Source organism: Onychomys torridus, chromosome 7, assembly GCF_903995425.1.
Source record: "Onychomys torridus chromosome 7, mOncTor1.1, whole genome shotgun sequence".
NCBI lineage: Eukaryota > Metazoa > Chordata > Mammalia > Rodentia > Cricetidae > Onychomys > Onychomys torridus.
The window spans coordinates 39,285,881-39,313,362 of record NC_050449.1 but is presented as its reverse complement, the minus strand read 5'-3'; the positions used below and the strand labels follow the sequence as shown (position 1 = coordinate 39,313,362).

General features: G+C 49.8%; 1 protein-coding gene across 1 annotated transcript; it reads right to left on the bottom strand.

The window, feature by feature from the left end:
* Positions 1-238: 238 nt before the first annotated feature.
* On the bottom strand, positions 239-26,780 carry Bace1 (beta-secretase 1). The gene is made up of 9 exons (XM_036194248.1): positions 26,036-26,780; positions 10,269-10,357; positions 8,154-8,370; positions 6,846-6,983; positions 5,823-5,957; positions 4,527-4,628; positions 3,927-4,076; positions 3,516-3,687; positions 239-2,925 (listed from the first exon to the last, which is right to left on the bottom strand). The coding sequence occupies exons 1-9, from the start codon at positions 26,294-26,296 to the stop codon at positions 2,684-2,686; spliced, it is 1,506 nt and encodes a 501-aa protein (XP_036050141.1). The 5' UTR covers positions 26,297-26,780; the 3' UTR covers positions 239-2,683.
* Between the last annotated feature and the right edge of the window lie 702 nt (positions 26,781-27,482).

The following is a 27,482-nucleotide window of genomic DNA, read 5'->3' as shown; positions in this document are numbered from 1 at the left end:
GGGAGGTGGATGAAGGAGGGTCAGGAGTTCAATACTAGTCTGGGCTACATGAGACCCTGTCTCAACACCCCCCCCCAAAAAAAAAAGCCCCACATAGACACACAAACATACACACACATATATATGGTTTCTGTTGAGGAGTGGTGGTACACACCTGCAATACCAGCACTCAGGAGGCAGAGGCAGGAAGGCTGCTACAAGTTCAAAGCCAGCCTGGGCTACATAATGAGATACTGTCTCAAAAAAAAATTTTTTTTAATTACTCTTCTTTTCCAAAAAACATCTTTGAAGCTAAAATAGTAGAGAGAAAAAAGCAAGGATGAATACCAAGCTCCAGGAAGGCTCCATTTTGAAGAGTGGGTCCCTGCAGCTGGAACCTCGTCAGTGTGGCTCTATTTCTTGCAGAGAAACACTCTCAAATTTTGCATCCCTGCTCCCCATCACCTCTGCCCACTGGGCCTCGGTACAATCCATGCAGACCAGTGGCAAAAGCCCACATGCAGCGTGGAGATAGGCCAGTAATTTTTCAGGAGACTTTAAAAATAGAGCTATATAACACATATTTTTACAAGCAAGAAGCTGTTGTCAAGATTGGTTTTTCTGTTTTACACATCATAGTTCATAGATTTATGATACAAAGGAATTAACCATCAAAAGAAAAATAAATGCAAATTTCCCCTTTAAAAAAAAATAGAACACCAGTTACTAGGGTAAATAACAACTAGGTTGAGTGTCTTCTCCCCACCCTGGAAAAAGATGGGAAAAAGCCAGTTTTCCCCAACATAGGTGGAAATTATGAAGCAGAACACGGCATTTTCATTTCATGGTAGTGACTGGAGGCTTATTTACACTGTAGGTTCTGAGCTGGAGGTGGACAGGCTGCACTCTCCCTGCAGTCTTTGTGGTTGTAGGGTGTCCCACTCGGCCAGAGCAGCACCAGTGCAGGGGAATGAAGAGAACCCAGCTGAAAGACTGCGACTCAGTATTCTTAGTTTATTAGTTTATGGCTTGTGGGCAGCTGGCTGGGGCCAGCAACTCCAGAGGCCCTGCATGTGTCCCTCTCCCTCCCTCATCAGCTAATTCCACGCTTGGCAGGTCCCTACCTGAAAGCAGTGTGCAGAGCATGTAGGGATAGGATCAGCAGGTATCCCAGGATGATTCTGCTCCTCCCACTAACACTGGTTTCATGTCTGTTGTGTTAGAACTGACGGGGGGTAGAAATGAGTGTGGCCCCTACTACCTAGCCCAAGAACCAGCCTGGGTACCCACGTACTGTTGGGGGGCAGCAGAGAGCAGGAAGAAGACTGCTCTATCAGGAAAAGGCAGAGAAGGGGGTAAGGAAGCCCTGAGGCTGCTGTCCTTTCCCCAGGCAGCCTAGATACTGAAGGCATTGACACAGGACCAGAAAGCCCTCTTGTTTCTTACAGTGGTTTAATACTAGCCAATGTGTGATGATGCCTCAGCCAGATAAATAAAGGGGCCACCGGAGAGGATATGAAAGTAATGAACTCAGTACTCCATAAAGATCCTACCACTTTGTACCACTGGGCAAGAAAAATGAAATAAAAATGAAATCCAGGCAGAGGCAAAGGCATCAACCCTATACCTTCTGAATGAATTGTCAGGATTCTGCCTTTGTGGAGCAGATACGAGAACTCTCCTATCTGTTCCTTTTAGCACCTCGGTTGGAGTGAACCTATGCTGGCAAGGCAGTCCCCAGCCCTGCAGTATTCTAACTGTTGTCCCATAGGGCACCTGGGACCTTGGGGTTGGGACATTCCAGTACCACCTAGCATATAGAAGAAGCAGGTAGAGACAGGTGGAATTTAACAAGGTAGGAATTCATCTGTCCAGTGGGACTTTCTCATGAGCACTGTTCCTTGAAGAGAGCTTTACACAGAGCTCTTTGGCTAAGAAGCCCTTTTCCCATCTCATTTCAGTTCAGGCTGCAACCACAGACACATTGGGGAATGACACCTCTCTTAGTCCAGATGGGCTTCTGTCTTGGAGATGAGTTGACACTTGGGACTGAAAAGTGATTATATTTCTGCCTTTCCTAGCTTTGTTACCGACTCCTTCCTCTGTCTCTGCCCTGTCTCCTCATCTTGACTGCCTCCAGGAGCACAAACATCACATCACATTGGTTTTTGTTTAACTCAAGAAGCAGTCTTTGCATCAGTGTAGACTTGATCCTGCAGTCCCTATCACTAAAGCAACTGACAAACTGCATTTTCTTCTGCTGACTGGGGCCAGCAGGGAAATGAGATTGGCCCTTTCTCTGCCAGGGTACCACAGGGACACATGCCGGGTAGCCTGGGTGTGACACCAGTACTTCTGGGAGGACAGAAAGAATACTTTGGGTTGGAGAATCTAAAGGATGCTGGGCAGAGGGTCAGGGCTGAAGCTTCAAGCAGCAGAATTTCCAACTCAAGTTTGAGGTGACTAAGGGTATTCCTGCCACCAGAATGCTGCTTTCTTTCCTCCTCTGTTTCCGACAGGGGCAAGCCCTGTAACCCAACTTGCCAGCTTTCCCTTTTCTTTCAAAGCAGAAGCATTTGGCAGGTTGGTTAGGGTCCTGAGGTGCTCTGGCCACAGGTACCATCTGTGTCTCCAACTTGTGTGACCAAAGGGAACCACCCAGATGTGGTCCAGGGGAATCTCTGTCATCTGCCCACAGGCCTCCTTATTTCAGCAGGGAGATGTCATCAGCAAAGTCATCATGCTGATGGCGCAGACAGCGTAGGCAGCGCCACTGACATACCATGAGGCAGAGTGGTAACATGAAGAGGGCGCAGATGGCAGCCATGACATAGGCTATGGTCATAAGTGTCGACTCATCTGTCTGTGGAATGTTGTAGCCACAGTCTTCCATGTCTGCCGTAACAAAAGGCCCTTCCACTGCCGCCGTCCTGAACTCGTCGTGCACTGGAGAAAGAGTGGAGACTCTTACAGTCATAGAGCAGTTTGGGGTACATCATTAATACAGCTTCCTGACAGGGACCCAGTGAGGCTGTGCAGAGCCCTTCTTGGAAAGAGTGAGCAGTGGACAGGGAAGCCAGCACTGGGGGAGATCCGTTTCCCATTCCAGGACCCCGGAAACTGCAAGGCTTTCTCACTTTTTTATCCAGTAGAAGTGATACCCAAAAGTTAGCAGTTCTAAGTTGAGCAAAATCCAGCCCCTTATACATGTAGCAGACTTAACTGTAACCATGAAAATCTAACCACAAAGCCCACCACCTTTCTGTGGTAGCATTCAGCCTCACTGTGGGCAGCCAGCTGTCCTTGCAGCTAGGGTTTCCAAGTGCTGCAAAGCTCTGACTGTTAGGGGTTTCCAACAGTGCTTTCCCCATCGGGCAGAGTTCACCAGAGCAAGCCTCAGCCCTAGCTTTCACACAGCTGACTAGCCAGAGGCAACTATTACTACCTCCTAAACAGAAAGGGACCTGGGCATCCTAGCTGTTCACAGGGAGAACATGACCAGACTGACCCCACACACTCCTCACTGGTGCTCTCACCATGGCAAGCGCTGACAGCAAAGCCAATTCGCTTTCGGGCCCGATCAAAGACCACATAGAAACCTTCCATGATGACAGCTCCCATAACAGTGCCCGTGGATGACTGTGAGATGGCGAACTTGTAACAGTCATCTTGGGATGTGGCCACATCTTCCACTGGCCGCAGGTATTGCTAGGGATAAATAGTCACAGGGTGAGAGCATGCCTTTTCAGTTCCTTTATATCCTCCTACCTTTGTCTGCTTTCTAGCCATCTGCACTTATCTCTTCCTCAAGCCCTGAGGTGTTGAATTTTCCAAGATCCCTTTACCACTAGACATTGATTTTGTCTTTCAAGTTGTAGGAAGCCACGTCTGTTTAGTAGACACACTCTGTCTTCTTGGCACCCCACCGCCTCAGCTTGGGGACATACCTGAGGAAGAATGGTGATGCGGAAGGACTGATTGGTGACCTCACCCATGAGGTAAAGTGAGATGACTGGGAAAATGTTCCAGGGGGTGGTGCCTGCTTGCCAGCACACCAGCTGCTCTCCTAGCCAAAAGCCATCCGGGAACTTCTCCGTCTGTTGACAAGAGAGGAATGTGAGGAATCCTGTCTCGCCATCTCTCCTCTTGTGTTCATAACTGCAGTACCAGTGCCACTGTTTGCTTTTTGAGGGCAATTTCCACAGTGGCAAAGAAAATCTAGACTAAGGATTGGAAGAAGAAAGTGGGGCACTGGGCTCATAAATCTGTGCTAGAGCTACTGAGCTTGGCAGCTCACACCACCTGTGGTCCCAGAATTTGGAAGGCTGAGGCATGAAGATGTCAAGTTCAAGGCCAACCTGCATTGCATTCATGACCCTGTCTCCAAAACAAAAAAGAAGGTACCAGCTGAGCTACAGCCCAACCACAGTTTCTAGGTGTTCTGAGTGGAAAGGTCTATGTATAGACATCTTTGGACATCTTTGGTGCTTGCTGAGGTGTATGGCTGTTACTGACTTCTGACACCATTTCGTCCTTACTCCACTGACCGAAGAGGCTGCCTTGATGGACTTGACTGCAGCTTCAAACACTTTCTTAGGCAAACGAAGGTTGGTGGTGCCACTGTCCACGATGCTCTTGTCATAGTTGTACTAGGAAGGAGAGCAAAGGGTCAGGAGAGTTGGGACTCTGACATCTAGGCATCCTGCTAGGGTTGGCATCTCAGCTTTGCATACCTTCTTGGGCAAGTTACTTAACCTCTGTGAACCTGTTTCCTTGTCTCTAGACTGAAGGTAATAACAGTACCTACCTCAAAGGTTAGCATAAGGATTAACTAAATCAACGTGCTGAAAGTACTAAGTAATTCTAGCAGATCCCAGGCACTTGGTAAGTATTAACTTCATTACCTTGTGCGGGTAGGTGTTCTCCAAATCTAAACAGAATGCCTTGTGTGGTGTTTGTAACTTCTTCCAGTACTTCTGTGTAGTTATTCTCATTTAACATACATAATAATGTAGAGAAGGTTGGCTCAGTGTGCATGATGCTCTAGGTTTGAGCCCTAGTACTGCATGGTGGTGTAGGCCTGTAGAGCACTTGAGAGCCAGACACAGGAGGACCAGGAGTTCAACATCATCTTTAGCTACAGAGCAAGTCTGAGGCCAGCATGTGCTGCATGAAACCCTACCTGAAAAAGCCAAAAAAGTGGGCCATTGAGATAGCTCAGCAGCTAAGGGGGCCTGCTACCAAATATGATGACCTGAGTTCAATCCCGGGGGGGGGGGGGGGGGGGGTCCATATGGTAGGAGAACTAGTTACTGAAAATAACTAGTCCTCTAACCTCCACACAGAAGTTTAGCACATGTACTCCCTACCCCGCAAAAAATGTAAAAGGAAAAAAAATCTAGGGAAAGAGACCCCAAATGTCAGCATTTGGAGTATGCGAAACATAGGGACTAACACTTTGTACATTGGCTTTGACCTTCACAGTCTTTGACTGAGAAAGAGGATATTGACACAAGGAGGCACTTAGTAACAGCAGGGCTGGAGTCAGATCCATCCCACCATGCTACCTACCTCACAGACTTGCCCCAGGCCATGAAAGGCAGTGACTAGGGTCCCATCAGGAACCAGTTCCATATTGTCGTTACTATACTGTGAGCTACATGGTCCAGGCTCTGTGACTGCTCTGCCAGGCCCTGCCCTTCACCTCAGGGACTGCTGTGTGATCACTAAGCTTTTGACTTGGTCCAGTCCTGACAGGTCCTGTGCCTCCATCCTCTCCTCCCAACCTCTCATACTGTGGCTAACCCCTTTACTCTCACTTGAATCCCTTCCATTTTTTTTACCTCCTTGCAGTCCATTTTCAGATCTTGACCGTTGATTTCCACACGTACAATGATCACTTCATAGTACCACTCCCGCCTGATGGGTGTGTACCAGAGACTGCCCGTGTATAGCGAGTGGTCGATACCGCCAATGATCTAAGAGAAAAAGAGGCAGACACCTATGTCCTAGCAAAGGAGGAGAGCAGGACACCCACAACCAAGTAGTAAGATCAGCCATTTCTTGGGGTGTCAAGATTCTCTCCACACCCTTTCTATCTTCCTTTCTAATCCCACTAAACCCCATGCATGGAAATTTTTAGTTTCTTAAGTCTGTTCAGGAGAAGAGATGCATCAGGATTATTTGTATCAAAATCCCATAGCCCTTGACAGAAATTTATTTAAACCTAAGCTAGCACAATAAATATGGAATGAATTGATTACATGCTGCTTTCATAAGTTTTATTTTCTTTGCTTGTTGGAGAATCTCTCATTACTGTCCTAGTTAATAAATGGGCTTGACACACACCTGTAATCCTAGCACTTGGAAACAGAAGAAGGGGATGCTGCAAATCTTAGGCCAGCCTGGTCTACACAGGGAGCTCTGGGTCAGCTGAGCTACAGACAGTATCTCTTAACAAGCTTAAATTCTTTACATACCATCTTCAGATTTCAGTCAATAATCATTTTTTTGTTTGTTTGTTTTGTTTTGTTTTGTTTTTCGAGACGGTTTCTCTGTGTAGCTTTGCGCCTGTCTTGGACTAGCTCTGTAGACCAGGCTGGCTCGAACTCACAGAGATCTACCTGCCCCTGCCTCCCGAGTGCTGGGATTACAGGTGTGTGCCGCCGCCGCCACTACCACCTGGCCAATAATCTTAACAGGTCTCATTTTTTATTTCCTTTGAAATGTTTCTAATTGTCTCTAATCCTTTCCATGAGTGATTCAGCTCCTTTCAAGAAAAGCAGGAAAGAGACTGGAAAGAGGAAAGGGGGAAGTAGGATTGGGGTGTAAGGGATTTCTTGACCCCCCTCTGAGGACCTACTCACCATGCTCCCTCCCACTGAGGCCAGTGCCTCAGTTTGGTTGAGGAGGAGACCAGCGCCACAGAGCTGCAGGGAAAAGACATTGGGAATGTGTGTCTGCTTCACCAGTGAGTCAAAGAAGGGCTCCAGGGAGTCGTCGGGCTGTGGCAGAAAGACACAGAAGTAAATCCTCGTGCGAGGGCACTAACAGACAGAGGTCGGCTTCCCGCCTCTATTCAGGGGTAAAGTCAAAACTTGAGGATACTCCTCAGGACAGCTCAGCCTGAGGTACTGAGATCTGGCTGAGCCAGGGTAAGAGACATTGCATTGCAGATAGACAAGTGCTAGCCATAGGAATTTCTGTCCATTCCCACATGGTTAGCCTGTTTCATATTTGGGGACGGCCTCCTGGACCTACCACTGCTGCTCCCATGACAGTCCCCACTCCTGCCTTGTTTACAGCCCTTCAGATAAACTTTCTCCTCCTTTAGGACATGCATGTGTGCGTGCATCTGTGTGTCTGTGTCTGTGTGTGCACACATATAGAAACCAAAGGACAACCTTGGATATTGTTGCTCAGAATCTGTGTACCTTTTAGAAATATGTATTTGGATGTGCACTGGCATGTGCAGCCCAGCATGGGTGTAAAGATCAGAGGACAGTGGGCAGGCATGCATCAGTTGGCTCCTTCTGCCAAATGGTTCTCAGGCTTGTTGGCAAGGGTTCTTAACCACCAAGCCACTTCACCAGCCCTAACTTGTTTTGTTTTAAAATTTATTGGTTTTGTGGGTATAGGTATTTTGCCTGCCTGTAGGCCTCTGCACCATGCATGTGCTTGTTGCTTGCAGAGGCCAGAAGAAGGCATTGGATCCCCTGGAACTGGAGTTACAGGTGATTGTGAGCTGCCATGTGGGTGTTAGGAATCAAACCTGAGCCTCTTGGAAGAGCAGCAAGTGCTCTTAGCTGCTGAGCTATCTCTCCAGCTGCATCTTCTTTTGGTTTCTAAGGCAGGGTTTCTTGCTTGCTGGGAACTTGTTTAGTAGGCTAGGTTTAATGGCCAACAAGCCCCAGGATTTATTTGACTCTGCCTTCCCAGAGTTGGGGTTACAAGCATGCATTATTACACCCGGGTTTTTTGAAAGTGTAGGTTGTGGGGATTAAGCTCGGGTTCTCATGACTGCTGGGTAAGCACTATACTCACTAAGCCATCACTCCGGTCCCATGTTTCCCCTTTCAGTTCATCCTTCCCCCATCTCTCTTGACTCCTTCCTTGTGTGGCATGCAGTAAGCAGTGTGCAGGCAACAGTGTATAGGTCCAGGTGTGGTTCTCACCCTGGCAATCTCGGCATAGGCCAGCCCTAGGATGCCCTCCCAGTTGGAACCATTGATGAAGAACTTGTCCGATTCAGTGATGGCAGCGATGTTGGCACGCACAGTGACGTTGGGGCCATGAGGGATGCTCACCAGGTCAGTGCCCAGCTCCCCCTCCCACTTGCCCTGGGTGTAGGGCACATACACACCCTTTCGGAGGTCTCGGTATGTGCTGGACCTGTAAAAAGGCAGAGATCTGTGTCTGCAAAGCTACAACAATGAGCATGTGTCATCAAGTGTATTTCCAAATGTCCCCTTACCCCACAGCATTCAGCCCTAGACATACCACCCAGAACGGACTGTAAGGCAACTCTGCAGCTAGATGAGGCAAGCTATAGCTGGGGCTTGCTCTCCTGTCTCCATAGTTCATATTGTTGGACCTGAAGCTCAGGCCTATGAAGAACAAGATGGGCTTTGTGCATTGTGCCTGCGGCTGCTGCCAAAACAGCTATTGGACATCTCTTCCCCCACCCCAGTTCAACATGCTCCCAGAGAAAAGGAGCCATTGACTCTCTTGCTGCCTTGGGGCCCAGTGGTACCATCTGCATGATGGAGAAAGAACCAGGCAGCGTGACTGTGGGAGCCATGTAACCACTTCTAGAAAAGATTTGAACAAGCATCCCAGCAGAGCAGGCAGGTGCTGTGCACCACAAGAGGAGTCATACTGCTGCAGGATGCCCTCACCTGTGTTTTCATCATGTTACTAACCAGGCTGGGCAGTGATGGGGCTGGAGGAAGACCTGGAGTGAGATGTCCTTCCACTGAGCTTACTCAAGTACGTGTGTTCTTGGGGGAAAAGGAAACTGAAGAGCAGTTTGTGCTTTCCTACTTGTCCAAGGTTAGCATGTAAGTGTGTAGAGACCAGACCTTTCTCATGTCTTCACACAGACGTGTCTCCAGCACTAGATGTCTCCTCACCATCTCCTCGTTCTGCTTTGATGGTAAGAGGCCTTCTGCATCACTCTTCACTCTCTCTTTGACCATTCAAGCCTACCTCCCACCACCAAGGGGAACCCAGCTGGTGGCACTTAGGATGGTACCAGAAAAGGTGATCCAATGGGGGCCATGAAAGATTCTCACCTTTGTGTTTTTTGGATTCTTAAAACTCAAAGAGTAAGGTTTTTGTTTAGGTAGTGTATGAGTGTGCACAGATGAACAAAGGGGTGGTGTCTTCTGTTGCTCTCCATTGTAGTTTTTGAGACAGGGTCTCTCTCTGAGCCTGAAGTTGGCTGTTTCAGTGAGGCTGGCCAGAAAGTCCCCAGATCTGCCCATGTCAGCCTGCCTATGCCTGGGTTATGGGTACGCACAGCCATGCCTGGCTTTTATGTGGGTGCTAGGAACTTGAATGCAGTCTTCTTGCTTTCACAGCACGTTCTCTTAGTCACTGAGCCACCTCCCTAGCTCCCCATCCCCCCCCCCCCTTTTTATTACTTTTTTGAGAGTTGCTATAGAGTCCACATTGGTCTCAACGATCCTCCAGATGTTGGGATTACTGGTGTGTACTGTCATGCCCAGCTCCTGTACATATTTAAATCAAGCATAACTACCCAGAGTGGTCCCTGGGTGAGAACATGGTGAAAGACACTAGCCACTGTAACCTGTTCAGCCTTCTAAACTGTAAACTTAGCCCTTTTGTTTGTTTGTTTGTTTGTTTGTTTGTTTGAGACAGGGTTTCTCTGTTGTAGCCCTGGCTGTCCTGGAACTTACTTTGTAGAACAGGCTGGCCTTGAACTCACAGTGATCCACCTGCCTCTGCCTCCCGAGTGCTGGGGTTAAAGGTGTGCACCACCCTGCTTTGCCAGCTTAGCCCTTTTGCCCAAAGAATGAGACAGTTCCTGTTCTACTCTGGGAGCCTGGGGGCTGCTCCCTCTTTTCCCTTCCATGGGAAGCTGCCCCATGTCAGTATGGGAGCACTTCCTGGATGCCCCACAACCCACCCTTTTCCATACCATGTCTTTTCTCCTAGCTCCAGCTGCCTTCTTTTGCTCCCCCCCTACCCAGTAGGAAGAAAGGCTCTTGTTCTTATACCCTCTCACTCCTCAGGAAACCCCTCTCCCACCCCTCCCCAGCACTTACAGCTGCCTCTGGTAGTAGCGGTGCAGGAAAGGGTGTGGGGCAGCCCCCACTGCGAAGTTACTACTGCCTGTGTCCACCAGGATGTTGAGCTGTCAGAGGAAGGGGAGAGAAAAGACATTTCAGACAGATGGCTCTGGACACGCTGGCCTGTGGTCCCACTGGAACTTAGCATAGAAGACTAGCCAGGCTGACACCACTGGAACCAAGGCCACACAGACAGAATGTAGGGGTCCTACTGAGCCTCAGAGATTGGTCCTGCTTCTGTCTGTGTAATGCTAGCGTTCCCTGTGTCATCTGAACTACACTATTTCTCTCTGCCATCACAGTTCACACATTCTGTCCCTTTGCCTGGCTTCCCAAGATCCTCTCTGGTTCTGAGAGGAGCCATTCTAGGAGCTGGCACTGGCAAGGAAAGATTGCGGTGTGTTTGGGGGGGGCACACTGGTACCCTGATGTGCGGCATCCCATGCCCCATAATGTGGCTTCCCTTCTGTCTCAGTTACTTAAGCGTATATGTGCCATTGTTAGAGAGAATGGGGATCTAGCAGTCCCGGGCTAAGAGCAGACGGACAGGTGTGTCTGTGTTCCTTGCTAAGCAGCTCTTTCCTAGATCTTGTCTATCCTGTCCTCTGCTTCTCTCCTTGTAACTAAGTCCTCTTAGTGAATTGAATGATAGTCTTTTTTCTTGTTAAAGAGGCTTGGACCATTCTCCTTAATGTGTAAAAACCAAAGAGAACATTAAAACTTGTGAAAAACCCAAATAAACTGTATCTTCATTTGCTTTTAGTTACTCATGCTCATCACTGTGGCTTAACTAAATAATAAAGTAAAAAATTCCAGACAGCCTCTTCTATTTGGTCACTGTGGTCAGGATTATTTAGGAGTTTTTGTTTTGTTTTGTTTTTTTAATTGTTTTTCCAACTGGTTGAACCCACTGACCCCTTCGCCTGGACTTGCAAAAATGTCCAGTAGGCGACTTTTTGATGTCACAGAGCCCAAACCCTGCCTACAAGTCATGCCAGTGTGTGCATCCAATGAAGAGTCATGAGGTTTATGCGTGAGCAAACCACCCATTACTTGGCCTTCCTCATCTCTAGTTACTTTTCACGACTTGTCTTAGCTTTCCATCATGGTGACATGATGCTTTAAAAGCAACTTCAGAGGAAAGCGGTAAAAACTTACTGTGGGTTCCTGGTTTCTCTCTCTCTCTCTCTCTCTCTCTCTCTTTTTTAAGGCAGGTCTCCTATTACCCAGGTTGACTCTTGAGCTCACTGTGTAGCTGAGAATGACTGACCTCCTCCTTCTGCCCCTACCTCTGGGGTGCTAAGAGTACATGTACATGCCACTGTGCTCAGCTCAGGGTTTCAGATGCCTCAGCCTATGGGCACTAGGCCACATTGTTTTGGGTTGTGCCAACATAGTAAGTACATCATGTGACAGAGGAAACCTGTTCTCATAGCAGCCAAGAAGCAAAGGCAGAGGAAGGAGCCAGAGTTCTGTCTCCTCCTCGAGTGCACCCCCAGTCATCTTACTTCCTCCTGGCACCAAGCTGAAAACACATGGGACTTGGGAGGACCATTTCGATCTAAGCTGTAGCAGCCCTGATTCTTTACCATAAAACACCCCTCAACCTTATCCTATCTGAGGCATATTTTAGTCTGAGGATTCCCCATCTACCCATTTAGGCACCTCACAGATAAATTATTTTTATAAAACTAGTTACTGCCGTGATTGATATGGAGTCTAGAGTGTATAACAGGCCTGCTATGGCAAGGCTCTGATGGCCTGACCTATCTATCCCTCAGCCACACCAGACCGTTGTTTGTATGTCTGCTATATCCTAGGAGCAGAGAAAAGGCAGGGAGAGCCCTCCCTGTCCTCAGGAAAAAGCCAGCAGCCTGTAAATGGTATCCCTGACTTCCCAAACCCAGCACCTCCCCTTCCCTAACCTCAGGACCTTCACTTCCTTTCTCAGCGAAGTCATAGAGCTCTGGCACAGTCACCTGGAGCAGGCCACCATGCTCCCCAGAGCTTGTTTTGTCCTGTCTGCCAGGATCTTTCCCAGCTCCTCCATGGTCAGCAGCAGTGCCTGTGTGGGGCTCTGCCAACAGCTTCCAATGCCTTCGTGGGTTTCCTGACTCCCCCAAAGACTCCTCTGTACTGGTGGCCAACATTCAGACCCTGCCTCAGAACAACTCCCCGGTTCCCAATCCTGGCTGGGTCCCCCTTTCCCTCTCTGCTCCCTCCTTCCCACCTCTACTCCTGTGCCCCTCCCTGGTCCCTGGGCAGCCACCAGTTAACAGCCGCGGCTGTGCTTTCAAAAAAGAAAAAAAAAATCAATAGAGCTGGGAGGCTCCACATGTCAGATTTCAACCAACTCGGTTAATGGTTAAAAGATCTCACCCCCCCCATCTGAGGACAGCTTTCCCTACCTTTAGGGCTTGCTCCTAGCTCCAGAAATGAGTCTCCTCCCGACACAGTCCTGTAGCCTGTGTATGGGACTTGAAATGCTTGCGCAGGCCAGCTCCAGCAGATTGGGAACCCTATCCTGGACCCTGTTGTCGAGACCTTTTCCTGTCTCTTCAGGTTGCTCCCTTCTCTCAGAAGGTACCAATCCTCTCATTGCCTTCCAGTCCCAGCCTCACTCTTTGATCTGAGGAAGGTCTCTCTCAGACAAACAGCTAAGTCCAAGAAAGAACAACCTTCCTCACTCTGGGCCGCACACACCCTATCCAGGTCTTCAAGCTCCTGTTGCTCTTGCTTCTCCCTCTCTACAACAATATGGGAAACCAGAAAAAACCACCAAGACTCCCTCCGCAGCAATGTCTGGCTGCTCCTCCCATGCATGTGGGCCTGCTGCTGCTGCTGTGAAATGATTTCTGGGCCTGTCTTTCACCATCTCTAACTGAGCCCCTCGGGCAGCTCTTAGCGGCCTCTCCCTTTCACCTTGGTGTAGACCTGAGGCAGAGGAATGGACGCACCCGCTACTCTCATTGCCAAACAAGACAGGGGGCGATAGCTGTGGAGGCCTCACCTCCTGTCTCCCAGGCCCAGGGCCCACCCAGTCTTTCTCAGCCCCTTAAGCTAGCCCTCCTGGGCCTGAGGCCACTCCTGCCCTCGGACCTCCAGTTTTCATCTGGGCTGGGGAGACAAACCCCTCACGGCTCTTTTGCTGGGCACCCACTCTCTAGACATGATCCCCTTCCCCTCAGGCAAATTCAACCTTCATATCTGAATTCTTCCCACTGGCCTTTACAAATGCTAAGTCTCTTCACTAAAAACAACACAAACCTTCCTGAATCTCACACCCGCCTCCAGCTACCCTCTCTTCACAACCTAAGCTCTCAGCCAAGCTGTCTTCATTCTCTTCACCTCCCACTCTTCCTCAACCCATTCTAAAACTGGGGTTGCCTCTATCCCGCCACTATCAAGCAGCCCTTACTACAGTTAGCAAGGATTTCACAGGAACAAATACGAGAGAGATCTTTCACATTACTCCCCATGTCACCTCACAGTTCCTCTCTTGTCTCCCTCACAGACCCATCTTCTCCCTCACAGGCTCACACCCTAGCTTGGCTTTGGCTTCTTTTTTTTTTTTTTTTTTTCTTCTCCCAGTACGCTTTCCCATAAGCACCTCCAAGCGGGGATGACCAAAGCTGACCTCAGCCTGGTCCTCTTCAGTGTTCCCTGTATTCATAAGTGGTGGCACCATCCATTATGTTGTGTAAGGCAACAACCTGAGACTCTTCACACCTTCTTCCTACCTGTCCCTAGTGTTCCCAGTCACCATCCTTCAAAGAGTTTGTGTCTGTTTCTTCCCATCTCCTCTGCCAGCCCTCGGTCCAGCTAGCATCGCCTCACCCCAGGTATCACAGGACTTCTCAACTTCAACTTATATATCATATACAATGTCATATATGTGTATATATATATGTGTGTGTGTGTGTGTGTGTGTGTGTGTGTATATATATATATATATATATATATATATATATATAGAGAGAGAGAGAGAGAGAGAGAGAGAGAGTACGTGTGCACATATGTGTACCATGTGTGTACAGGAGAACGAGGAAGTCAGACTAGGGTGTCACATTTCCTGGAACTGGAGTTAGAGATGGTTGTGAACCACCATGTGAGGACTTGGAACTGAACCCTATCTGCAAGCGCAGCATGTACTCTTAAACCACTGAACCATCACTCCAGCCCCCAATCTCAACTGTCTTGACATGTCTGCTGCTGACCTCACCATTCTGTACCCTGTTCTGTGGCCTGAGCAACCTTCCCAAGGTAAAGGTGACCGAGTTGCCCTCCAAAGAAAGCAGGTTCCTCTCACTATTAAAGTTAAAATGTTTAGCTTGCACACCTCCTTCAGGGCATTTTGATCCACCATACCTGCATACTCTCAGCCTCAAGCAAGCCTCCAAGCTCCACTACACCTCACTGGCTCCCGCCTGCCAAGGACCCTAGCAACATAGGGAGTGGTGTGGGAATGCAGCTCCACCAGGATCATCCTCCTTTGTGTCTTTCTTCCTCATCTTCAAGCCTCAGCAGAAATGGGACTTGCTTGGGGAGGAAGACTGGGAATCCTAACTTTAACTCTATGCTTCCTTACCACCTGCCTGTCTGGCTCTCACTTGCCCTGTGTCTAAGAACTTTAAATCCTCAGTGTAGCCCTAGTTTGGTATCCTGGTGCCTGGCCCTAACAATAGGTCTCTCTGTCTTTTTTTCCCCTTTCTTTCTTTCTCTCTTTCTCTCTCTCTTTCTCCCTTCCTTCCTTCCTTCCTTCCTTCCTTCCTTCCTTCCTTCCTTCCTTCCTTCCTTCCTTTCTTTCTGGGTTTTTTGTTTGTTTGTTTGTTTGTTTTTGTGGAGCTGAGGATTGAACCCAGGGCCTTGAGCTTGCTAGGCAAGCACTCTACCACTGGGGGGGTTTTGAGACAGGATTTCTTTGTGTAGCCTTGTCTGTTATGGAACTCACTCTGTAAACCAGGTTGGCCTCCAGCTCCCAGAGATCCACCTGCTTCTGCCTCCCAATGCTGGGATTAAAGGTGTGTGCCACTACTGCCAGGCAATAGGTGTTTCTCGAAAAATGGGTTTCTTGGACAGTGGGGGAGAAAGTCCCTCAGAGGCTCCCACCAGAAGCTGCTTGGTTTTATGGTCTGCCTTCCTTTCTTTACCCATCCCCTTGGTTTGACAGGAGAGTCTGGGTTCAGGCCACCTGTGTTAGAGCCTTCTCCTTCCTTGTCCTCCGGCCTGGGGAGACCGAGGAGTCCCATGCCCAGGAGATTTAGCTTGGGGTCAGGACTAGGTCAGTGCCAATCACTTAATAAACAAATGTGTTCCTGGGGGCCTCTGAGAGAAGGCAGCTTCTAGGGAAGAGCTAACAAGCCCCACAGGGAGAGGCACACCTGCTCAGGTTCACACTGCTGTGCTCAGCAATAGCTCCTGGCTGATGTGGTAATTCTGAGGCTGGCACATTTAAGGTGGGCTCTGGGTTCCTCCAATCCATAGGGTTAACCCCCACAAACAGGGATAGCTCAGAAGCTTTGGGATGAAAGGAGTCTTCCAGAGCCTCTGTCCCCTGGCCTGGAGAGATAGATTGCTTTTTACTTTTAAATAATACTAGATTATTAAGAATCATCAAGGTTGGGGATTTAGCTCAGTGGTAGAGCGCTTGCCTAGCAAGCTCAAGGCCCTGGGTTCGGTCCTCAGCTCTGGAAAAAAAAAAAAAAAAAGAATCATCAATGGGCTGGGTGGTGGTGGTGCATGCCTTTAATCCCAGCACTCAGGAGTCAGAGTCAAATGGATCTCTATGAGTTCAAGGCCAGCCTGGTCTGCAGAACAAGATCTAGGACAGGCACCAAAGCTACAGAGAAACCCTGTCTTGAAAAAAAAATTGTCAGTGTAGGCTAGTGGTTAGCTCAGGCTAGAGCACTTGCCTACCATGCACAAGGGCCCAGGTTCTGTTCTCCTTCTCCGTAAGGCAAAAGAATAAAACAAACCTCCCTGCCCCCCACCATAAGCTTTCCTGGCAGCCTCTCCCAGGCTCTGCAGCTTTTGCAAGCCTCTACCTCCAAGTCTCCTTGCCAAGGAAGGTATCTGTGTGCACCTCCGAGCTGAGAGTTAGCAAGAGCAAACCTTTGGTGTAAAGCTGACATGGGGGAGGCTTTCTTCCATTTTGAAGAGAAGGACACAGACCCAGGGAGTGTGAGCCATGTGGCCATCTTACAAACAAGCCGTAAAGCCAGCACCAGTCTCGGCCGGCTCTAACTAACCCTTAAGCAGCATAGCCTTTCATCTTCTTGACTTTCTGGCCCCTCCCATCTGGAGAGGAAGTGTGTGGTAGGTGGTTGTACTGATGACTCATTACAAGCCTTTGGGTGATTCCCTCCACAGTGACTCTGGGCTTGACCAGTGGAACGTCAGCAAAGGCAAGTGGGGCCAAATGAGGCTCTTGCACACAATCTTAGTATCCCAGCCAGAGAGACTGTGTGGCAGCCCAAGTCTTGCCTCCTTAAGGACATCATGGAGCCACAAACCCAGCAGGTTGGGGCAATTCAGCCTCTAGCTATATATAGCCATATGAATGAGTTCAAGCAGGAGGACCTCAAGCCAACCCACAGAATCCTGGAAAATAGCTTGCATTTTAAGTCACAGTAATTTGGTGGTCTTTTGCCCGCTGTTAGGCAACCTATCTGAATGAAACCCTAGAGCCCTTGACATTGAGGGCTACTAACTAACCCCGAGTCACTCCCAAGGAGCATCTCTTGCCACTCCCGCCTTCCTCACTGTGGTTCTTGTGACATTTCTGAAGAGTGCAGTGACCTCACCTGGGCTCCTTTCCTTAGCTTGGCATGTTCTCCTGCGGCATGCCCGGCACCTGTTCAACTTTCAAGTCGTGGTCAAATATCCTGTCTCTCAAGGGTCTGCCAAGATGAAGCTCCTCTTCCTGCAGGTCCTCAGTACCACCTGGCTTCCCTGGCTGTCACTCCCTCTTAATCATTGATGCACTCACTGCTTGCCTGTCCCAAGATGCTCCTAGGAATAGAGCACCTACAGTTGTTACCTAACTGTTCCCTGGCCCCAGCAGGGAAAGTGCTCATGCCACTTTCTTTTATTTTTTGAGACAGGGGCTTTCTCTGTAGAAAAGGCAAGCCTGGGCTGGGCACGGGTGTGTGTGGGGGGGTGGGGGGGTGGGGGGCTGGGAGGGGTGGGGAGGTGGGGGGTGGGGGGGGTGGGGGGTGGGAGGCTGGGAGGGGTGGGGAGGTGGGGGGTGGTGGCACACGCCTTTAATCCCAGCACTCAGGAGGCAGAGCCAGGTGGAGGCCAGCCTGGGCTACCAAGTGAGTTCCAGGAAAGGCGCAAAGCTACACAGAGAAACCCTGTCTCGGAAAAAAAACAAAAACAAAAACAAAAACAAAAGAAAAGGCAAGCCTGGAACTCCTATGTAGTCCAGAATGGCCTCAGAATCCTGGCAATCCTCCTGCTTCTGCCCACAAGTGCTAGAATTACAGGCATGCACCACCACACCTGGCTGACTTCTTTGCACTGGCAGTGATTCTCATTTCCAGATGTTGGTTCCCTGTAACCCTACAAATGACAAGTATTATTCTCAAACTCAGATCACTGAGTGGCCGTGACCACCATGCCCATGCATGTACCCTGAATCTCCTCTGGGGCTCTGTGTTTCTTAGAGGAGCCACAGTTGCTCTGGGCCTGCTCCGTTTCTGCCCTTGCTAAATGAGATTCATCTTGAGTAGACACATGTCCAAACCCAGGAGAAGGAACAAGGAAGGACATGAGCCTGGGGTTAGCAGCTACAAATGCCTTAGCTACTCCTGCCTTGGATTGCTCTGCCACCGTGTCCTTCTCAGCTCCGTTCTACTTCAACAAAGCAGCCGGCCTGAGACACAGACTGCTGGTTACACCCTCTGTTCTCTTTGCTCTCCATGCAGCAGCTGGAACCTGGGAACAAGCTTACCCCAGCTCAGGCCAGCTTCTGTTTCATTCTGTTTTCCGGACAGGGTTTCCTCTGTGTAGCCCTGGCCATCCCAAAACTCACTTTGTAGACCAGGCTGACCTCAGAGGTCTGCCGACTTCTGTCTCCCAAGTGCTGAGATTAAAGGCGTGCGCTCCTGCCACCCAGCTCGACATGATGGCTTTTAAACTTTACTCTGGTGCTTGAGATGGAATCTAAGGCTTCTACCACAGCCTGGTTCCAGAAGCCTCTTTTGTACGTTCATTTGCTGTAGAAATCACCTGAAAAAGCCTTCCTCATAGCAGCTATTAGCTACCTGATTCTCCTGGATAGTGAGAATTCCTCTGGCATAAGCTCAATTTCCTGCTGGTTCTTGAATCTTGCTCCCCAACTGGGGAAAGCTAGGACTCACCTCTTCTGTTCCCTGGAAAATCTCTACAGGCCCTGAAAGGGATTAGTGGTGGGGGTCACTGACCCTGAGGGGACACCCTAGCAAAAGACAGCCATCCTGGCCCACAGTGGTGTTACAGTGGGCAGTAGAGAGGGCACCCACAGGGTGACAGAGGTCCCAGAGGTCTGAGAGAAGAGCCTAGAAACCTCTGTGGGCCAAAATGCTCTTGAAACTAATGACTTGGCATCCTTCCTCAGGATACCCACCTCACCCTCCTAAGAACCAGCAGGACATGGTGGACCAACATCAGTAGATGCCTTTTACCCTCTGGGACTCTCCTGCTGGGAGGATTTCACTCTGGAGTCAGGAAAACAGCCTGGTTTTTGCCCAGTCATGCCAGAGAGAGGGCTCACAGCAGAGAAGAGACTCAAGTCATGGGGGCTTCCCTGGGAGAGCTCTTCCTGAATTTCAACTACAGTTTGCTACTTTGCTTTTTACTAGAAATACTCAGGCAAAGGATCTCTCTCTCAGCACTCCCCTCTCCCAAATGAATCTGCCTTTCTTCAGTTGGGAGGGCAGAGGAGTGTTTGTAACCCGGCCCAGGAAAGGTGCTGATGTTCCCTCCCTTCCCTGTTTATACCTAGTATCCCTCCCCGCTCCTCATCCTCTCTTGTCACCATTCTCTCAGAGAACAAGGTCATTTGCAGACGCTGTGGGGCGACTCCCACCCAAGTCTGCCTGTTGAGTCCTAGCTCCCACCAGTGTCTAGATGGCCACGGCCAGTTGTTGCCAGGTTCACCCATAAGGATACTTCACCAGCATCTCCAAGTCAACCAACATGCTCAAGGCTATAAAACGGAAATTAGCCCAGTGCTAGTACTTGGAACTAAAGTTAGGGACTGGAACTCCCGCCGTGTTCCTCCCAGCTGGGTAACTTCACAAAACCCTTTTAACCTCTTTTAGCCCCAGTTTCCTTAAAACCAAAATGAGCATGCTACTACCTAGACCTCGTCATTAAACTAGAAAAGTAACTATGGAAGCCAGGCAGAGTGGCCCCTATCTGTAGTCAATCCCAGGGGGTTTAGGTAAGAGGATTATTGCAAATTCCAGGTCAGCCTAGGCAGTATAGTGAGTTCTAGTATAGCCTGGGGTACAAGTGTAAGACTGTCTCACCAGGCTCCCCTGGCCCCCAAAGGGAAAGAAAATAAACATGTATGGAACTTGGTTAAGGAAAAGGAGCCAAGGCTTTCCCTTGCCGGTCCCCTCGCCCCTTAACTCACAGGGACAGAACAGGGCTGGTTCAATTGCACAATTACTGCTTAGCATCCTGAGACCTTCCCTCCTCTCTCCCCTCACTGACACCTCCCTTGTCAGGCCCTTGTCTCCAAACAGATGCTCGTCTCACACACTACCCCATCCAAGCCCTCCTCCACATTAAAGTTGTTTTCCTGGAACTAAAATTAGACACCACCATCCCTCTCTCATAGGCCTATGAGGTCTGCCTGATGCTTCCAGAACAAGGTCTCAATTCCACGCAGCCCCACAGCATGCTTACCACTCCCAGCTTCTCAGCACAGCTCGGGCACCTCTTCCCATAGAGCAGAGCAGCAAGCCTATACTTGTAAGAAGTAGCTACTTTGCTCTGTGCAGTTCCTAGACTCATTGTTCTTAGATGCCACTGGTGTTTATATATTTGTGTTTCGCACCAATTTGTAAGCTCTCCAAAGGCTGGGACTATGGTGTTCTGTTTCTCTTTGGCACACAACAGGTGCTCAGTAAATATTTATCATATTGAGTTGACTGTCATCAAGTTTCCTTCCCAACAAATGATGCTTCGGTGTTAGGTCAATGATGCTTATCCTATCACAATGAGATGCGTCTTTTCATTTTAGGTGAAAATAAGGCAGAGCAGGAAACTGGGGAAATTAATGAGGCATGGTTCATGTCTGGGATCTTAGCACCAGGGAGGCAGAGCCAGGAGAGCATACACATATATTTGGAGGCTAGGGATCAGCCAGACATCTTTTTCTTATAAACAGGTCTCTGGTTGATTTGGAACTCGCTTAGTAGCCTAAGCTGGCTGGCTGGCCAGCGAGTCCCAAGGCTCTGCCTGTCTGTGCCGCCCCAGTGCTGGGATTACAAGCACATACCACCATACGCAGCTTTTTTAAATGGGGGCCCTGGGGTTGAACTCAAGCACTTTACTGACTGATCTCCATAACCCCCACTCTCCTTTTTAAAAAGTATGTGTCTCTCTCAGTAGTACTGTCCTTATAGCTTTATAGCTACATTAAAGTCTTTTTCTTCTATGTAGCTGCTTTTCATTTCTGATCCTCCTGCCTCCACCTCCTAAGTATTGGGCACGCTAGTGTGCTCCACCCCCATATGTTTTAAATCTTTCTTAATAATAAACCCAACGCCAGGCGGTAGTGGCGCACGCCTGTAATCCCAGCACTCAGGAGGCGGAGGCAGGTGGAGCTCTGTGAGTTCGAGGCCAGCCTGGTCTACAAAGCGAGTTCCAGGACAGCCTCCAAAAGCTACGGAGAAACCCTGTCTCAAAAAAACCAAAATAAATAAATAAATAATGATAAACCTGAGTTTTGGAATGGGGATGCAACTCATTTGGCAGAGTGCTTATCTAGCATGCATGAAGCCCTGGGTTTGATTCCCAGCATCCTCTAAGCCAGGTATGTTGGTTTACACTTACAATCCTACTAGAGAGGTGGAAGCAAGAGGATCAGAAACTCAAGATTATCCTTAGCTGCATGAGCTTGAAGCCAGCCTAAGCTACATCAGTTGATAGTGGAGTTGAACCCAGGACTTCACACATGCTAGCAGGTGCTGTGCTAAACTATATTCCTAGTCCACTCTCACCTCTCTCTCTCTCTCTCTCTCTCTCTCTCTCTCTCTCTCTCTCTCACTCTGTAGCCTCGAACTCACAGAGATCCGCCTGCCTCTGCCTCCTGAGTGCTGGGATTACAGGCGTGCGCCGCCGCCACCACTGCCACCTCACCTTTCTTTCTTAAGACAGGGTCTTGTCAGTGTATCCAAACTGCCTTGAACTCACTTTGTAGCCCAGGTAAATCCTGCTGCCTCAGCCCGGAGGAGCTGGGATTACAGATCTGAGTCACCAGGTTTAGTTACTAGCTCTATTTAAATGTCTTACAGTTTATTGATTCATTCACTCCACAGATGTCTGAGCTGGAGATTATCATACGTATTAGAATATGAGCTTTTGAGGCGGTGGTGACGCACCCTCCTAGCACTTGGGAGGCAGAGCCAGGCGGATCTCTGTGAGTTCAAGGCCAGCCTGGACTACAGAGCGAGATCCAGGACAGGCACCAAAACTACACAGAGAGACCCTGTCTTGAAAAAAACCAAAACTAAACAAACAAACAAATTCATACATCAGGCTATCTGAGTTCGGTCTGGAACCCACATGGTAGAGCTGGGCCCCTACAAATTGTCCTCTGACCTCCACATGAGGGTCGTGGTATGTGCACACATATACACTGAACAAATAATAAATAAATGTAAAAGGAAAAGAATATGAACTTTAAGTTGTGTGGTGCTGGGGAATGAACGCAGGGTCCCCTGTATGCTAGGCTAGTGTGCTACCACTGAGCTACATCCCTAGTTTCAAGAGCTCGAAGCCTGAAGGAAGCAAAAATAGTTACAGCACACTAGACAATTGTAAGGGAGACATCACAGACAGGGAGGTTCTCAATAGGCTTTTCAAGACAATAGTCATGTAGGATAGACAAGGAAGAATCAGGGTCTCAGCTTACTGGCGCACCACTTGACCAATGGCTTAACTTTCAGAGCCTATTTCTTCTCCTGAAAGCTGTGAATACTGCGGAGCTTTTATATACATTGCAGAAACAAAGAATAAACAAAAAACCAGAGTAAGCCGGGCTTGGTGGCATACTCCCTTAATTCCAGCATTAGGGAGGCAGAGGCAGGTGGATCTTTATGAGTTCAGCATTTGGGGGGCCAGAGTGTTCTACATAGTAAATTCAGGTCAGCCAGGGCTACACAGTGAGGCTCTGTCCTACAAACAAGCAAACAAACACAACAAAACAGGAAGCTGGGTGTGATGTCAGACACTTCTTGTCCCACCACTCTGAGGGCTAAGACAGAAGGCTCATGAATTGTGTCTGGCCAGGGCTACACAGCAGGCGGGAGAGAGGCAGCAAAGCAAACAAATGAAGATGTGCAGACTTAAAGATACAACAAAACAACCCCCCCCCCCAAGACATGTGTGTTCCAAACCATGGCCTCCTGCCTTATCCTACCCCACCAATACTGTTTCTTTCAACATGCCATGTCAGAATCACAAAGTCACCCCATGCCTTCTTTGTCACCCTTCTCATGAGCTCACAAGCCCTGCTCATCTACTTGGTGACATTCCTTGCATCCTGGTCTCCTCTCTCTCACTCTTATCGAAGCTTCGAGGCATCTTCTCCACAGTACCTTACACCTTAACTGTTGGGAGCTTCCTGCCTTCTGTAGTTCTATATTTTGTTCTTCCTAAAATTCAGACATCTGCCTGCTTGCTTTATATCATTTTCCACTACACAGGATTTCAATTTCCCCTCAGAACTGAAGTCCAAACTATATAGCTTGACATTTAAGGCTCTTTGACATTTTGGCTCAGTTTTATTTACCCAAATTGATCTGGTCTCAGCATAAACCTGTAATACCAACTGGCTTGGCTTTCTCTTGTCTCCTGAACAAACGTGTAAGTTCAAACACACAACTCACTCTCTCATCCCTCTCTGGTCTCAGTCTGTGGGCTAGAGTGGGAAGCAGGCAAGAAGCAATTACAGTGTGGTGGAGAGATGCCAGGTCCTGACTGGGAATGGCCTCGTTCCTTTCCATCCTCCAGGACCACACTCAGAGCACACCTACTTCATGAAGTACCTTGAGTCAACTCTACCTTCAACGCCATTCTTTGTACTTCCGTGTATCAGTGCCTCTCAAGCTTAGACACCCAGAAATTTTACCTCTCAGGGTCTAGGGTGTGGTCATGAGATTTTACACGCTTAACAGGTTCTAAAGACAAGACTCTCCAGACCATCCCCTCCCCCCCTTTTGAGACAGGGTTTCTCTGTGTAGCTTTGGAACCTTTCCTGGAACTCATTCTGTAGCCCAGGCTGGCCTTGAACTCACAGAGATCTGCCTGTCTCTGCCTCCCAAGTGCTGGGATTAAAGGCGTGTGCCACCACCGCCCAGCCAGACCATCCCTTTTATCAAGGCGATGAATGACCTTGAAGGAGTACTTGTATTTCACTTCCTTCTGAAAGCCATTAGTGCAGAAGGTGTCTTCCATCTCTTTGTATGGGAAGCACCCCATACCCCAAATTCCCTTGTTCCCGCTCTCACTTCATGCCTCTGATAGCCCCATCAGGTAAGAAGAGTGCTCATCTTTCCCACAGGCTGCCCAGGAGAGGAACAAACCAGAGCAGAGGCTGGCTGGACTAGGGTCTGGGGCAGAGCCACGTGCAACCAGAGTGCCTCAGCTCAGGGTTCCCAGGGCTGGTGCGCAACCTCCAGCCTTCCTCCTTCCCTCCCCTAGCTTCTGGTCAGGAGCAGGGAGGTGTTGACTAGCCCTCATCAATTACTCTCTGCCAAGGGCTGGACTGGAGCCCCTACACTGCACCTCAGGGGACCAGGGAAGTACAACTAACTGGTCTCACAGTTCAAATGTATTCAACATGTTGGCCCAGATTTTATGGCTCACTGAATAGGACAGAAGAGGCAGAGGCGGCCGGGCCAGTTAAAGAGAAAGAGGTAAATGTTTAGTGGAGGTCAGTTAACCCAGTGCTTTCTTCTAGGCGTATCCCCCTACATGGTTTCATTTAATCCTTACAATTATCTTGCAAAGGAGATCTCATTTCCCACATTTTAAAGAGAAGGCAATAGCCAATGAGAGGTTATGTAAGTTGCCTAAGGCCACACAGCTAGGAAAAAAGAAAACTGTGGGTGGTAGGCAGAGCCCAGATGCCTGACCCTTAAGTCCTTGCTGGTTGTCTCATGGATCTCTGCAGTCACACAGCACCATCACTAGAGTCCCAGGTCCCCACAAGTCCCCTTCCCTGACAAGTTGCCTTCTGTTGGCTCAGACTGAATTCTAGCTCTGGCTTAGCTTCTCTACGCATGTTCCATATTACTTCTGGGAAGTTATGGCACGCAGTAAAAAGGAAGGGTTCGTGGGGGAGTCCAGGGCTGCAGAACCCCCAAAGCAAGCCTGGGTGTCATGGACCCAGTAAGGCTGGCTCCTGACAGGTAGCATGAAAGCAGGGGGTTGTGATTCTTCCACATCCGACTGAGTTAAAGGAAGTGCGCTTGTCTCCTCCCTGACCCCAGTACACTCCCACCTTCCCACACCCTCCATGGACAAGCGTTGTGGACACGGAGCCACTAAGGGTAGCTCACAGAGATACACAGGATCAGATTCAAGGTGACACACAGAAGCATATGCAGAATCACATTGCCACCAGAACCCAGACTCGGCGGCAGATGCACTCAGAGGTCAGCCAGGAACCCCACATGGAAGGTAGCTGACTCAAGCCCACACTCCCAGTCAGCACAGGCAGAGGACACAACCTCCACCAGCCACCTTGGAGGTGCCTCGGCAATTGTTGGGGGAAAACAGGGACAATGGAGAGGGCTTCCTCCATGGTTGCTTCCCCCTACACCTCAGAACCCTTCTCTTACAAGGGAGTTCTGGCTTCTTTCCTAGGCTTATCATTTCCTCAGACTCAGTTCAGCTCCCTCCTGGCCATGTTCTGAGGCACGGGTGGGGGATGGGCTAGAGCGCAGAAAGTAGGAGCCAGGGTAGAAGAGGGGGAAGGGGTGTGTGTGTGGCGGGGGAAACCAGAGTCTATTGGGACTTGGAGGCTACATGGATGTCAGCACGGCTCTCACTTTGCTGGTTTATGGCAGCCGGGACTGGGAGTTAGGAGCTGATTTATCCAACGGGTGCCAGGATTCTTGGGTTCTCAGAATATAAAGGTGAGGGGCCTTAGATTCCCCCAGAATACTAGAGAAGGGGAGAGTTGGGTGTTGCAATATGAGAGACTCCCGTTTGGCCAGAGCCAGAGGGTGCGGACACCTGTTACAGCGTCCCTGTGCCTGGCCCTTCCCCAGGGTCAGATAGAGAAGGATAAGGCAGTGACAGAAGGGCGGGCGGGCAGCCCCGGGACTGGGACGCCAGCGAGAGGAGGCGGGAAAGGGAAAGACTACTTCCTACCTGACCCTGGAGGAATATAGCTTGGGAAGGGGCCTGTCCTGCAGCGCCCAGTGAGCAAGCCATCTTAGCAGGGCAGCCTGCTTCATCCCTACCCTGTCTCCCTCCCAGGCTGCAGGGAGGAGGGCTGCCAGGCCTGACCACCTTACCGTCTGTGGGGGGCTACCCACGGTCATCTCCACATAGTAGCCTTGGCCGGACTTGCCCCTCAGGTTGTCCACCATCTCCACAAAGCTGCCTCTCCGGCCAGGCTCCTCGGATTCCTCGTCGGTCTCCCGGGGCAGCCTCAGGCCCAGGGGTGGCCCTGCCAGGCCGCTGCGAAGGGGCAGCCGGATGCCGAGATGGGTGCCCTGGGCAGGTAGCATTCCGGAGCCCACCCATAGCAGGATCCAGCTCAACGCCGGGGCCATGGTGAGCCCGGGCCTTGCGGCTCCGGTTGGCGACTGTCCTTGTTGACTGCCCCTAAGTCTGGGTAGCGGTGGCTTCTCTCAGGAAAGCGGCCTTGGAGGCATCAGGACTGCAGAGCCTGCAGGCCCCTCACTCAGATCCGGGTCCAGGCGGCGGGGAGTGGGCCGGAGAAATCCGCAGCGCACCGGAGGAGAGGAACGGTGGCGATCCGGGACCCAGCTACATCTGGACGGCGGCAGCCAGCCTCAGCGGGGAGCTCGGGCCCCTCGCGGGGCTGGGAGGGGCGGGCATGGCGATCTGAGCCTGCAGCTTTCGGGGTCTTCCAGGCGGGGTCCGCAGCGAGAGGACTGACCGGGGTTCCCGGCTCTTGCGGCCGCGTCGGCTGCTCAGGCCACCATAATCCAGCTCCCGGTTCCCAGCACCCAGGGAGGCTAGGGAGGCGGAAAGACTTGTGGCGGTGGCTGTCAAAGCCAAAGGGTTTTTGCTTTTCCCTGGGATCGCTGGGAAGTGTAGTCTTCCCATGGCAGGCAGCCCAGCTTCCGGGGCTGAGAGGGGTCTGGGATGCCCTCTGCCGAGATGGAGTTCACTCTGCAGAGTCCTGGTGGGAGCGCGTTCCCATAAAGCTGGCAGGGCAAGAAGGAACCAATATTACACCTTTCATCTGCTAGTCCTTCCTTCATTCTTTTTTTTATTCATTCATTCCTTATTTTATTTTATTTTATTTTGATACAGGGTCTTGTAAACACATTGTGCAGTATAGGCTACCCTGGACTTTGATGCAATCCTCCTGCCTCAGCCTCCTGGATCAGCATTGAGTACCCTCCATATGGCAGGCACTTTGCCTGGCACAGGGGGAAAAAAAAAAGATGCACAGATCTCAAAAGAGATTCCACTTGGGGATTTAGCTCAGTGGTAGAGTGCTTGCCTAGCAAGCGCAAGGCCCTGGGTTCTATCCTCAGCTTCAAAAAGAAAAAAAAAAAGAATTTGGGGTATAAGCCAGATGTGGGGGCACATACCTTTAATACCAGCAGTGGGCCGGAGAATCTGTGAATTCGAGAGCAGTTTGTTCTACATAGGTAGTTCCAAGACATCCAAGATTACATAGAGAAACCCTACCTCAAAAAACAAACAAGCCAAGGCGGTGATGGTGATGGCATTTGGAGGCAGAGGCAAGAGGACCTCTGAGTT

Excerpts from the sequence above, each read along its gene's own strand:
- Bace1 (XM_036194248.1), bottom strand. The coding sequence starts at position 26,296 with ATGGCCCCGGCGTTGAGCTGGATCCTGCTATGGGTGGGCTCCGGAATG. Across the intron at positions 6,984-8,153 it reads CCTATGCCGAGATTGCCAGG|CCCGACGACTCCCTGGAGCC; the intron begins GTGAGAACCACA and ends TTTCTGCCACAG. Across the intron at positions 2,926-3,515 it reads TGCTGTCAGCGCTTGCCATG|TGCACGACGAGTTCAGGACG; the intron begins GTGAGAGCACCA and ends CTCTTTCTCCAG.